The 14,347-nt window shown below is 38.6% G+C and overlaps 1 protein-coding gene across 1 annotated transcript in view; it reads right to left on the bottom strand.

Moving 5' to 3' along the window:
* Positions 1 to 9,841: 9,841 nt before the first annotated feature.
* The window catches only part of MRPL45 (mitochondrial ribosomal protein L45), a 51,364-nt gene continuing 46,858 nt past the window's right edge, over positions 9,842 to 14,347 (bottom strand). Inside the window, exon 8 of the mRNA XM_072414914.1 lies at positions 9,842 to 10,129. Within this exon, the coding sequence (XP_072271015.1) occupies positions 10,040 to 10,129 (90 nt within the window). The 3' untranslated portion in view covers positions 9,842 to 10,039. The remainder of the gene's footprint in view (positions 10,130 to 14,347) is intronic.

The following is a 14,347-nucleotide window of genomic DNA, read 5'->3' as shown; positions in this document are numbered from 1 at the left end:
TGCCATACTAAGGGCAGACATGACTTTTTGTAAGATTTCTTGGAATTCAACCTCCTGCGCAAGCCAAGCATTTATTTCGACTTCTGACATTGTCCTGTTGAAATGTTCATCTTTGATAAGCTGCCGAATCTCTGAACCATAAAACACACCAGCCTTTATTTTTTCAAATGACAGGCTAGGAAATGCCAAAATGAGGTACTTGAAAAAGTCTCCTTCAGTTGGCAAAGCTTTAACGAACTGCTTCATCAGACCCAGCCTCATGTGCAGAGGTGGGAATATATAATTCTTTCTATCAACACGTGATGTAGAATTCTCATGAAGAATTTTTGGATCACCTGGTTTAAGGGAAGAACTTGAAGGCCAATTCATTTCCACCCAATGCCTCTCAGAAGCTCAGCTGTCCCACATGCACAGATAACAGGGATATTTGGTGTAGCTGCATTGCTGACCTAGAAGGAAGCATACCATTTTAAGGTCAACACAGATGACCCAATTGTGTTGGTGATATTGCAACACCTTAATGACTTTCTTTATGTCTGCATATTCTTCACAAAGAGAAACTGAATGGCCAATTGGGACTGACCCAAATATATTGCCATTGTGAATGAGGACACACTTTAAGCTCTGCTTTGATCTATTGATGAATAGTTGCCATTCAAATGAGTTATAGATTGGAATTCCCAATTCCTCCATTAAACCAGGTATGTTTTGGCAATACACAAAGCCACTGTCAGTTCTAAAGTACTGCTGAAATGCAATTTCTCTGGTTCGATAGTACCATACCTTCGTTCCTTTTTCAAGTTAGTTTTTCACACGCAGTCTTGATGCTAGGAGTTCTGAAGCCTTCAAGAGAGGTTAGTGTAACGACAACCGGCACTGGGATTTCATCTGAATGAGCCACTGGGCGAATAGCCGATGGAAGACTGGAATACTCTATGTTACATTTTTTTTCTTGTTATATCCTAAAGATTTTTACTATACAAAAGTAACAGCCACTGAAATGATCTCCTGGCTCTCGCCAAACCATAGGTATACCAAATGGCATCTTATCACGTGTTCCGTTTGTCCACATCCCTAAACCCTCAGCACACTGTTTGCACACCTTATGAGGGGCCCAAGACTTATCTTGATCACCAAGTTTAACTTTGAAATATGGCAAATGAGGGCTTGCTGTACAAATGTGCTGATGTTAGCCCTTGGTCTGGGAATGGTGCCACACATATACCAAAATGAATCAGGGTTGTTTAGGCACTTACGACGAAAAACAGCAGAACCAGACATGATCTGAAAGAAAGAAAATATGTGTGTAAGAAGAAAAATAAATTTTTCTCATTTACTATGTAGAGCAGCGCACAACCTCTGACCATACTGTCTTGCGTGTAAATGAATAGCCTATACAAATCCATGCTACAGTAATCACATTAATATAAGCGGTAGAGAAAAAACCTGATGTGATAGAAGAAAACTAACTGCACTTTCAGAATTAGCATACCTTTTTTTAGAATAAATAAGCTTAAAAATTGAAGCCAACAAAAAATTTGTTCAAAATTGTTCCCCAGTGTAATTCATCTTTCATACTTAATTTAATACTTATCTAACAATGATACTTAAAAAAACCACAAACTATTTGTTTTTTTTCTTATTTTTTCCATTATTCATGATGACAACTGACGCTTGTATCAAAAGTATTAGCCAAAAGTAGTAATACATTGGAAGCTCTTGACAACACTATTAATTAGATAGGACTTAAAAACCTAAAAAGAGGTAAGCTATGTATACCCTTTATTTATCATACATTATCTAAACAAAGAAACTTAAGTTCCTTCCTTTTGCGATATTTACCTACTAAATTTAATTCTCTTCCTTTTAACAGTTTCTGGATAACCAAACATTTTCACCCACACAGTAACCTACCTAGGGAGATTTTGGATGCTTCTAGGATCTCTGCGTGACCTTATATTGTTGCTCAACACAAGTAATTTTTTTTTCCTTATTGGAACATATCTGTCATTACCAATTATACTTTTTAGCAAATACAACCCAATATCTAACTAATGACCAATATCTAACCCAGTCTGTATATATAGCTTAGACTAATCAAATCTCCTATCAACTCTACATGAAATCTTAGAGGTTGTATTGAAATAACTCTCTGTGTTAACAGAATATTATTATATGGATTACTAACGCATCAAGACGTCCACCTTTATGAATAAGTTTTATTGATGTTTTTCCTCCCCTGTTCTTCTCTTTTGGAAACCATATTCCTATAAGTAGAGTGTATCTCTTTGTTAAAGTAGTGATTACTATTATATTATTGTATGGTTCAACATGTAATCAATTGGTTATAGTTTATCAATCATGTTTCCCTAATACATTGTTGTACTATTCTCTACAGTCCCTGTTTTCAAGTTTTAAAATCCCCTGAGGAAGCCTTCTTTAGGCGAAACGCGTTGGGTAAAGAAACATAACATCTTTGTAAAGCTTTTTTTTTGCCTCTGAGACCCTCAACTTAAGTTTCCACATAGACACAATCTATTAAGTTGATTTTTTAATACTTGAATCTATAAAAAAACACCTCTGTGTAGATTTTAACATGTTTTTAAATTAATGTGTTGAAATTGCTAATAAAAATGTAACTTTTCAAATATACATAACTAAGTGTCTTAAAAGAGCCTTCTTATACCTTTCCACTCTATTCTATTCTTTCCTAAATTTATGGTTTAACATTAGGCTTGGCACTAATTGGAGCTCTTTAGAGACTTTATAGGTATATGTCCCTGGTGTATCATTCTCCTTCTCTTTATTTACATATTTACCTTTCCTGAATGTTGACTTGAACTGTTATTTCATCCCCAAATAAATTCCCCACACTTGTCATAGATGTTTTTTTTTATAGTTCTATTTATTGATCCACTCTTTTCAAACAATTACAGGCATCCATGAGAGTATTCTCTAAACCATTCTTAATAAGCAGTTTCCCAACCATTTTAACCTTTTCAAGTTTACCCATCTCGCAGTCATTGCTTTCACATTAACAGGACCTCTCACTGGTGTCCTAGCGGGTATGTACCATACTTTTTAGTGGTGTTCTCAAAGGCAATCTGTATTTCCCATGACAAATATGTTTAATCTTATGTTTAATCTCAATATGAGAACTAGTTAGATTAGGTGACATTACGAAAAGTTTGTATGTTAATTCAAGGATCGCTCCAATAAAAGGGCGTTCACTTAAATATTTTAATTGGATATTTATCATTTTATTAATTAATTATATAGTTTATTATGTTGAATGTGAAAATACTAAACCCTTTGTATACAAATGCTAAAATGTTGAACCTTTTGCATACAAATGTTGCCTACATTTTTATTTACTTACTGTTGTAGGATTATGACTATTTTTTCTTTTTCTATATCTTTATTTTTATCAGTACTGTTATTGGCTTTCCCCTAAAAAAAATACCCTGAAGAAGCCTCACGAGTGAAACATGTTGAGAATTGGTAACCAGTAATGATTGCTTACAAATATATGCACTATAATTTATTGGAAGCAGAATTCTGTCTAGAAATAAGCCCCTGTAACCTCCCTTTGAATAATAAAGGGTTAGATACAGGGATTAATACTCTTGCCCATACTAACAGTGAACTAATATTGTTATTTATTTACCTTGATTTGATTACCACAATCTCGCCATCCTCCCACTGAGAGTTTTCTGCAATCGTGTGGGTAAGTTTGGGGAAAACTATATGCTAACTAGATCTCTATTTTGCGGCCTAGTACTCTCTCTCAAATCATAAACTATATTAGCCAAATCCTTGAGGCCTTTGCAGGTTTAGAAGTCACAGTGAGTTGCCAGGAAAATCATCAATACCATAAATATATTTATCAACTATAAATCAAATCAATCCTTGAGAAAACGGCTTGAAATCCTGGGAAAATTGTTGAGTGATGTGTTGAGTTCCAGTGATTACAATAAGTAGAGAGGTGTTTCCTCTGAAATGTTATATGGTGGTTATAACAACTGGAGCTATGAGAGCATTTATGTTCTTGATACTGATCATTATGGCAACTCATTTTTAAGTGGATGATATATGCACAGTTATATGCTCCTAAAATGTTGTAACTGTACTATTTTTAAAACTTTGTACTTGCACTGACAGTTTGCAACCTGTCCACAAGATCTTTGGTTTTTATAAGATAATGTATTTGTTACATTTTGTGCTGGGATCAGGACACTTCCCTTTATCACAAATTAGGGGAGCAATTACTTCTATTGTCAAATAGCATTTTTACTTAAATAAAGAAAATAAAGCAAAAACCCCTGGTAAAGCTTGGTTAGTGCCACCCCATGGTTTGATAAAGTAGATAAATGTAAAAGAAATGAAAGGAGTAAAGCTGTTCCAAACCCGTAAAACGGCCAAAAAAGTCATGGCATACGTTTTATGGGACAAAGAAAGTATTCTGTTGGCGGACTACCTACCTCAGGGCTCTAGTATTACCGGAGAGTATTATGCTAACCTCCTGGACGAGCTGAAGGAGGCAATTAAGACAAACTGCTGTGGAAAGTTGAGCAAAGGGATCCTTTTTTTGCAGGACAATGCACCTGCGCACACACCCAACGTTGTGGCTGCCAAATTGAAGACTCTGGGTTTCAAACTGGTCCACCATCCCCCTAGTCACCTGACCTGACCCCTTCGGACTATTATCTGTTCCCGAATTTGAAGAAACACCTGAAGAGGCAACGTTTTGAGGACATTTATGACGTCAAATGAATAAATGTGTTATTTTATAACTCTGGCTCTCTTCTTTCTGGGCAAAGCCAGGAACTTCTCAGCACTCCCTCATATATATATATATATATATATATATATATTAAAATATCTTACTCACTATTGGTTGTTTTCCCCCGGATACATATCAGGGACCATAGGTAGGTGATAATAAAAGTTGAAGACACTCTTCCTAAAGGTGAGAGTCTTCACCTGTAGCAAGCCCCCGCTCAGCCTCAGGAGACTGGTTGCGTCTTCCAGCACTTGGCTGCCCCCAGGACTTACTGCGCAAGGGATGGAGTCTGGGAATGGGCTGGCAGCAAGTCAGGAGCCCACAGATAAAGCAGTAGCAGGATTCCAACAGAGCCAAGTCCAGAATACAGAGCAGAGGTCATACACCAAACATCCGTCCACCAAACTAAGAGCAAACACAAACAGAGTGCGAGGCACAGGCAAAGGTCAGTCCAGGTAGCATAAACTCACAAATCAGAAACAAGCAGGTTCAGCAACAATAAATCAGACGAAAACGCACTCCGGCATAGATTATCCCAGCTTTACGCTATAACAGGCACTGGTGACTGGGAGCAGAGAGGCTTTCAAGTCTCAGCAGCCAATACCAGTGCAGGACTGAGCCAGGAGCTGATCAGCCTCTAGAATCCCCTTCAGCTGTGCGCAGCCCAGTAATGGATGCTGGGGATGCCAAAAATACACCGGGTTGCACAACTAAAGGAAAGCAGTGGCTGCTGTAATGACATTGCTGGACAGAACAGTGTTTTATACTGCTATGGTGCACAGCACAAAGTCGCCAGACAGATGAGCATTTCATAACACTCACTTTGCCATCTAACAAAATGGAACAAACACAAAACAACTGTCAATTTCTCTCAGTCTGGGGCTCCATGCAAGATCTCCCCTCATGGAGTTGCAATGATCAGGAGAACGGTGACAAAGCTACCCAGAACTACACAGGGGGAACTTGTCAATGATCTCAGGGCAGTTGGGACCATAGTCACCAAGAAAACAATTGGTAACACACTGCGCTTAATGCTGCCCTGTGACCCCAAGAACACCATCCTCACCGTCAAACATGGAGTTGGACACATTATGCTTTGGTGGTGTTTTTCTGCTAATGGGACGGGACACCTTCACCTCATCGAAGGGACAATGGACGGGGCCATGTACCGTCAAATCTTGGGTGAGCACCTCCTTCCCTCAGCCAGGTCATTGAAAATGGGTTGTGGATGGGTATTCCAGCATGACAATGACCCAAAACACACGGCCAAGGCAACAAAGGAGTGGCTCAAGAAGAAGCACATGAAGGTCCTGGGGTGGCCTAGCCAGTCTCCAGACCTTAATCCCATAGATAATCTGCGGAGGGAGCTGAAGGTTCGAGTTGCAAACATCAGCCTCCAAACCTTACTGACTTGGAGAGAATCTGCAAAGAGGAGTGGGACTGAATCCCTCCTGAGATGTGTGCAAACCTGGTGGCCAACTACAAGAAACATCTGACCTCTGTTATTGCAACCAGGGGTTTGCCACCAGGTACTAAGTCATCTTTTGCGAAGGGATCAAATACTCATTTCACTCATTACAATGCACATCAAGCTCTGACTTTTGAGCACTGGGTTTTTGAGGGTTCTTTTGTTATTATTCTGTCTCCCACCTAAAATAAACCTACCATTACAATTATAGACTTGTCATACAAACGTACAAAATCAACAGGGGATCAAATACTTCTTTCCCTCACTGTAGTTAAAGTGTCCATTCTGTCTGCAGTAGATGAAGAGATGGATCTTCCGACTCTCCCCATTGAGATGGGTGATGTGTTGGAGGCCAAAATAACAATAGCGAAAATTCAAAAGGCTATTAAATCGCTCAAAACTAACCCCAGGCCCAGATGGCTTTTCTGTACTCTGTTACAAGAAATTTCAGAATCATCTGGCTCCTCATTTAGCAAATTTTTGAAAAATAGAGTCACCCTTAACACTCCCATTCGTCATTATTGGCTCATGTATCATTGATACCCAAACTAGGGAGGGTTGAACTGGACCCCCATAACTACAGGCACATACAGGCCCTGATAAACGTGGATAATAAAATCTGAACAAAAATAGTGGCCACGAGATTGAATGTATTTCTGCCTTATTTGATTCATAAGGACTGGGTGGGCTTTGTGTCGGGTAGACAAGCTCTTGATAGAAAAAAGAAAATTATTGATTTGTTACACGTAGCCTTCTCCGAAAATATTCCCAGTATGCTTTTAGCCTTGGATGTAAATAAGGCATTTGATTCTCTTGTGGGACTACCTATTTTATATCCTTCCGAGATGGGGGTTTCCAACAGCCGTTTATGGCATGGATGTCTGCTTTGTATTCCTCCCAATCCGTAAGAGTACGTTATATGTCCTACTATTCGTCCCCATTTCCTATCAACAGGGGCACGAAACAGGGTTGCCCCATCGCGCCATTACTTTTCATATTGGCCCTGGAACCTCTGGCTCATTTAATTAGATCTAATGTTAACATCCACGGAATAGAGGTTTGTGGCGAGGAGTACAAACTGAATCTTTTTGCTAACTCTCACTCAACCTACAGTTTTCTTCCAAATTTGGTGAAGCACCTTTCGGAATATGCCCGATATCGGGATTGGTAATTAATAAGAAGAAATCTATGGCTATGAACATCACACTGACCCCATCTACTTTCACTAGATGGGCAGATTGCTCTCTTGACTATCTGGCTATTAAACTAACACGGAAATATGATCAGGCCAACTTCAAACCTTTATTTTCCAATCTTAAAGACATGCTATCTAGGTGGACACATCTGCCGCTGTCATGCATAGGGAGGTCTAACTCTGTTAAGATGACGTTGTTACCCAAGTTGCTATATCTGTTTCAGACACTGCCGATAGCTGTCCCTAATATCTTTTTGCGTGATCTACAAAAATCGATATCTTTTGTTTGGAATGCTAAAAAATGCATATTTCCCAGAAAACCTTAACTGTCCATAAGAATTCTGGTGGCCTGGGGGTTCACAATATAAGAAAATATTTCCAAGCCAGCCATATTGCCCCTATCTGTGCCTTACATGCTGGGTCTAGGGGACCCTTGTGGGTCCAAATTGGACATCTTTGCGGTTTAATGGATATATGGGCGCTACTATGGATTCCTGGAAAACTGAGACCCCCAAACTTATCACATTTGCGGCATATGCTTAGGTGCTAGGATAGACTTAGATAGTCCAGTGGATCCATGTCCCAGTTCCCCCCTCTACTCCCAATTCAAAATAATCCAATGTTTCTTCCAGGGTGGAAATCACCAAGTGCATTTAATTGGTCGTCAGACCACCACTACTCTACTGTATACTCATTGTTGGATAGATCAGGGGTCCTTGGCTGGAACGTTATCCGAGATAACCATGATGCTCCAGGTAGGTAGGGAGTATTTTAGGTATTTGCAATTACGACACTGGTTTCTGTCCCTAATCCAACAGAAAGATTGCCCTCTGTGGCTTTCATTGTTAGAGTGTATTTGTCTATGGACACCGTTAGCCCCTAAACAGATCTCTTTAATTTACAATGAACTAAACCAGTTGGGAAATCCCCAATCTCATAAATATGTTTCTGACTGGGAACGAGACCTGAAGGGTAAAGCTACGTACACACTTCCAAATATTATCGTCGGAAAACGAACGACGAACGTTCCTGCACGATATACACGAACGATCGTATAGCACCGATCCTGCACATAGAGGTAACGACACGATCGTTCGTAGATATTGTACACACAATAGATACGATCGTTTAAGCGATAGAGGAACTATGTGCACGACAGGAAAGTGAACGGACGTTCGTTCATCACGCATGCTCTGAACATGGACGATCAACGAACGACCGTACACACGAACGATGTTCAACAATCGTCGTCCAATCCGATCCGCCGGTCCGGTCGTTCGTTTCCAGCGACTTTCCTCGTTCGTCGGCGTCGTTGGTTACTTTTTTACGAACGTTTTTTTGCCCAATCGATCGTTCGTCGTTCGATTGGAACGATAAAAATTGGAAGTGTGTACGCACCTTAAGTGAACAGATGAAGAGTGGCACTGTGCCAAAATTGCTTACTGCTCAGGAAAAATTACAACCCTTGAATCTGAACATTTTTCAGGTAATGGTTTGGGGTTATGTTTTGGGGGGGGGGGGATGGCCTGGAAGAAGGGACGGTTATGCATATTTGGTGTGCGTGTCCCTTTGGTATTCGATTCTGGGGCAGAGTATTACATTTTTGAATGGGATGTTTCAATTGTATATTCCCAGGGATTCATGGTTTGCCCTACTCCATTTTAAACCTGCCCATCTTACCAATAAACAATTTTAATTGTGTGTATACGTATTTTTGGCCAAGTAAGTAATAGGGAGCAATTGGAAGAAACAATTACTACCGTATCATGAAGTGGAGCTAAGAACGGATAACATGTTAGTAAACAAGAAATTGTCTAGCTCCTTGACTGACACACACCAGAAATTTCTATCTATATGGGTTCCCTGGATACAATATCCTGTACCATCCATACAGCAGTGGATCTTGGCTAGTTGGTGACGATGTTTCAGGAGTGCGAATAAGGGGTTATCTTTTCAGTTCTTGGAATTTCTTTTTCCTGTCTATTAGGCGATATACCACTGTAATACTATCACTATATTGTGACCACTGTTTTATGGGCAACTTTTGTTATGGTTCTTGGTTGTGCAAGAATGTTGTTGCACTTTATTGTTATTTTCTAAGTCTTTAATAACTAAAAGCTATATCAATTGCAATTACTTTTTTGCCTGTTTCAAATATGCTTATTTCAGCTTTGTAAGGTTTTATATTTAAAATGAAAAATGTCTTTATAAAATGATTGAAAACAAAAATTATAAAGCTATAGAACAGCAGGCATGTAAAGTGTAAAATGAGCCAAACTATACGCTCATTGAAAATACCCTTTTTTTTTAGCCAGCTAGTCAGCATATATGCATATCCCCCTATTTTCCTGAAACTTTCTGCTAAGGCACAATACAAAAACAAAATTGGAAATGCTTTAATGACATTTAGAAAGTTTATTATTTATTAACATTTAGAGCATATTACAAATAATACAGAAAAAAAAAGAAAAAAGAAATGAACAGTAGGAAGTGTACTATTTAGACAAAAGTCTATTCGGCATATTTGCCATACTTTGTTGACATATAAGATTTATATTAAAGAACATTTCGCCAAGACACCAAGTGCTTTGTACTACTGTGCTGGTGCCTGTTTCTTACTTTCTACATTTAAATCTTCTGGCTCCTGCCAAAGTGATACTGCTTGCTCTGGTAATACCATGGTCTGAAAAACAAAAAACAAAAGACAGCATTAATCAAAACTAGCACACTGTTATGTATCAATGCATGATGCAAGCATGCCACAGTATCCATGCTTATGAAGTACAAAAAGATCACTTAGGGAACAGAACCATTTGTTCATCTATTTATATTAAGCTTCCGAACCTTACCTGATCAGTTTTCTAATAGTAAAATCAGTTAGTTGAAAATCCCATTTCACTACACACGAGTGTATGATATTCTGCCCAATTGTTCCTCCAACAGGAAGTAATTTGAAACACAAATAGATTTGATCAAGTTACTTTAACAACTTGGAGTAAAGACAGGTAGGATATTAAGAGTTAGACTTACTGGTCTAACTAAAACTATCCTTTTTCAACACCTGCTTATTTATTTGGATGTCCTAATTGTCAATAGAGGAGTTCACCTATAATTGCCCATAAGTAGAGAAATGTCCTACTTGCAACTGGAAAGTTGAAATGACCTCTTGCGTTGCTGCGGTCAGTGGCGAAGTCTTATTTAAGGACCAGTCTACCCAACACCTGAAGCAAAGGTCCCCCAAGTCATAAGGCATGCATCTCACCGACACATTGCTTAATATAATTGCTACATGAAAAACTATGAGTGAGTGATTCTACCTTCCACTGGGTTGGCAAAAAGTATTTACCGAGAACTTGCAGGACTATGGGTAGGTCCCATTTGGAAATGGAAAATCAGTATTCATCTAAACCTAGTTACAGGTTTCTAGACTTTGGAAATTTGGGGATTTTCAGACAGCTTAGTTTATACAAAAGCATTTAAGGCTGCTGTTGGACATTTTGTTGGAAGAGTGTTGACTTCTAGTCCACGGTTGTTGGAATAAATAAGTGTTTTTAAATGTCAAATGTACCGCTTTGACATTTAAAAAAACTGATATAATCAGACCACCAGGGAGGTTGGAGGATATTATTAGAGCGGCTCAAGATTGTAACCCTGTTACTTTTAATAGGTCTCCTGTGTTTCTGCTGCAAGACTAAACGTTCTTTATACCTTTGGAGTGCTGGAATGTCACTTCTGGAGATCTTACGCTCCAAAAATATCCACTAGCGTTGGGGTTTTCCCCATGGCCAACTGTGATGCGATCTCTGCGACTTATCTGGATGACCTTCCTCACTATTCTCTCTACATTTCTTTTTCCTAAAGTGGAACTTCCCGATTGGATAAATCTCTCTCTACATTTCTCTTTACAGCCAGTTTCAATCACTGGACTGTCAGAATGGAGGCTGACACATATATCGACTGAGAGCCGTCTTGTTAAAATCAGAAACGTGGTCTGGAATAGTCCCACCACTAAAACAAACCAGTCATTTTTTTCTGCTAGTAGGTAAATCTTTTGTAAAAATCAAAAAATCTTCCTATACATATCTCTTTACGGAGAGTTTATACCTGGCAACAGCCATAGCAGAAGCGCAAGCAGCTAGACCAGGGACCTAATGTATCACCCTAAATGGTTTACTGATTCAAGATCCAGATTCTAAGTACTGTGCTTTCTTCTGTTGGCTTTTTATTCCTTGTTCTTATCCCAGGCTTGCATCTCTAAGGTTTAAGTATTGTATTTTTTTCTCCCCCATTTATATTGGATACTTTATATTGCTTATTGGTAGATTCTTGGGTTAACCTCCCTAGAGGTAACCCTGAGTGTAACTCGGGGTAGAAAAAAGTTGCTAAAAGTGGTAACCCAGAGTAACACTCGGGGTATGTAAACCTTTGGGAAGGTTATTAAATGAAGGGCTTACCTGATCCGCCAGCATCCTGCGCCGTCCAGCGCCGCGATCTGTCTTCTTTCTTCTTCCTGCTTCTGCATCCATTGAGTCACCAGAGAATTCCCAGTTACAAAATAACTGTATTGAATGCAATACATTGGATTTTTATGTGTAAAAGCAGTACATTGTTTTTAAGAACATTTATTTTACAGTATATATATTCGTATGAGTATAATGTGTATTTTTTTTTAATTATATAGATTTTTTAATTTATTCAATTTATTGTTTTTACATGATTTTGTGTTTCAAACTTTATCATACTCATACTATTATATTATACTGTAAAAATAAATTTTCATGAAAAACAATGTACCGCTTTTAGACATAAAAAAACCTGAAAGAAATTAACCGCTAGGGAGGTTAATGAGTTTCACACCGTTACAAATCTGAGGTTTGATTATATGACGAAATCCATGCGGGAAATCTGAAGGAACTGGATTATCGATGGCTGGATTTTTGAATGTGAACCTGTACACTGATAAGGAAAGTACGGTCCTTAACAGTTCCTTGAACAGCAACTTCGTTAGCTTTGCTACAATTCATTTACCTCAACTGGATCAGGCAAAGTTTTTGGAAAAGGCGCTAGGTCAGCTAGATGAGTTTAGGTAAGGCTTCTTAAGTTTACCTTAATTTTACACCCAATCCAATCTTGGATGTCTCCTGCGCTTCTTCCACCATTACATCCTCTTCCAGGAACCGGTTGAGATAATGTCCTAATTGCCAGTCTTATTCCTGCATTGATTATTTCAGGCTTCACCAGGTGGATTTGCCCCAGGTGTGAAAGTGTACCATTGGGAATCCTACCTGTTCATTGAACTATCCTGCTCTCCTGGAAGTTGAATAAATTATGTGATGTTGTAGTAATGGTCAATTTCAATTCTAAATTGACCCTTTGATAGTGTAGGAAACCCCACGTAGACAGTGATATGTGGCCTACCACCTAAACACAGGTCTAGAAAAAAATGTAGATTAGGGCACATTTCCAAACTTGTATTCAAGGTTCCAGAAACTGGAAGTCATAATGAGTAGTAATTTGGACTAGCTTAACTTCCCTTTACTTAGTGAAAGCCAAGGTTAAATTAGTGAGCTGCAAAGAGCCTACTACGAGTTTGAATAACAAGTTTCCTGCCCTACATGGTCAAATGCATAACTTTATGTGCCATTTATGGTGGGTGTACACAATTGCAGCTTCCTTTCGTAAATTTTACATGGATCAATAAAATCTCTCCCAATTCTCATCATGATGTAAGGCATTTAAGGGTCTGTCTTATTAATTCTGGGTTGCCTACATTCTCAGATCAGGATTGAAAATCTTTGGAGGCCTCTCTTATGCCCTTACAAGGGCAAGGACCTCAGTTCAGATGGATTTACTTTGGTCTTTTATAAAAACTTGCTTGGACATGCTTGGTTCTTTTTCTTGAAAGTGCTGTGGGAGAATAGTTTGCCCTGAATTTGCAATGTTCACAAATCTCAGTTATCCCAATGGAGGGTAAAGGCCCAGCCTCCTGTTCAAGCTACAAACTTATTTCCCTGCTTTATCAGGACCTCAAATTAATTAGAAAAATTATGGCTTCTAGGTTGCAGCCACTTTTAAACAAACCGATGCATTTTGACCAGGCCGGCTTTATACCCTTAAAGGAGACTAGAGATAACACAAGTAGAGCCCCTAATTGGATTTATGCAACCAAGCTAAAGAAGAAATAGCCTTTGATAGTACCTTTATGAACCTCTCCTTACAACATGTTTTGGGTGCAGGATGCTTTTGTGAATTTTATGTAATGGCTACATGTCTGAGCCTGTCATTATTCACAAGGGGACACAACAGTGTCCTTTATCCCCCTAATATCTTTATTTGAACATTAGACAATAGCAATCAAAATAAATTATTTAAAATCCGAAAATGAAATGAAAATCATTTTCTACTCCACTCCTAAATTCTCTTTTGCAGTCTTATTTTTTATATGGGTTGAACGTGCAAACCAAGTCCAGTTCCATACTAGGAACATATTTACCTGGAGACCCTTCTAAGGTTTTTCAATTGATTTTTCCTCTTCCCATATCAAATTTGAAATTTGACCTACAGAAAAGGGGAAAGCGTACATTTTCCTGATTTGACTGCATATTTATTTTAAAGATGAATGTATTGCAGAGATTACTGTTCCATCATTGCCAGTTGAAATTCCCCACTCTTTTAATAATGTCCATTCACTCAATTTTTATTTTATTTAAGGTTTTGAGCCTGCATCAAGAAGGTCTCTTTTTGCCTAAGTAATCTTATTGCACATTTTTTGGCCTTGCTCCGGTTCTTAGGCCTTTTTGGGTTAGGTTTAGCATAAACACATCAAGGCCATGTTAACTGCATGATGCATCGTTAACATCGTATCGTATGCATCGTATTTTCCGGTGTATAAGACGACCCC

The sequence above is a fragment of the Pyxicephalus adspersus genome, chromosome 6 (genome assembly GCF_032062135.1).
Source record: "Pyxicephalus adspersus chromosome 6, UCB_Pads_2.0, whole genome shotgun sequence".
Lineage (NCBI taxonomy): Eukaryota > Metazoa > Chordata > Amphibia > Anura > Pyxicephalidae > Pyxicephalus > Pyxicephalus adspersus.
Note: the sequence above shows the minus strand (reverse complement) of the source record. Positions and strands in the feature narration are given on the sequence as shown.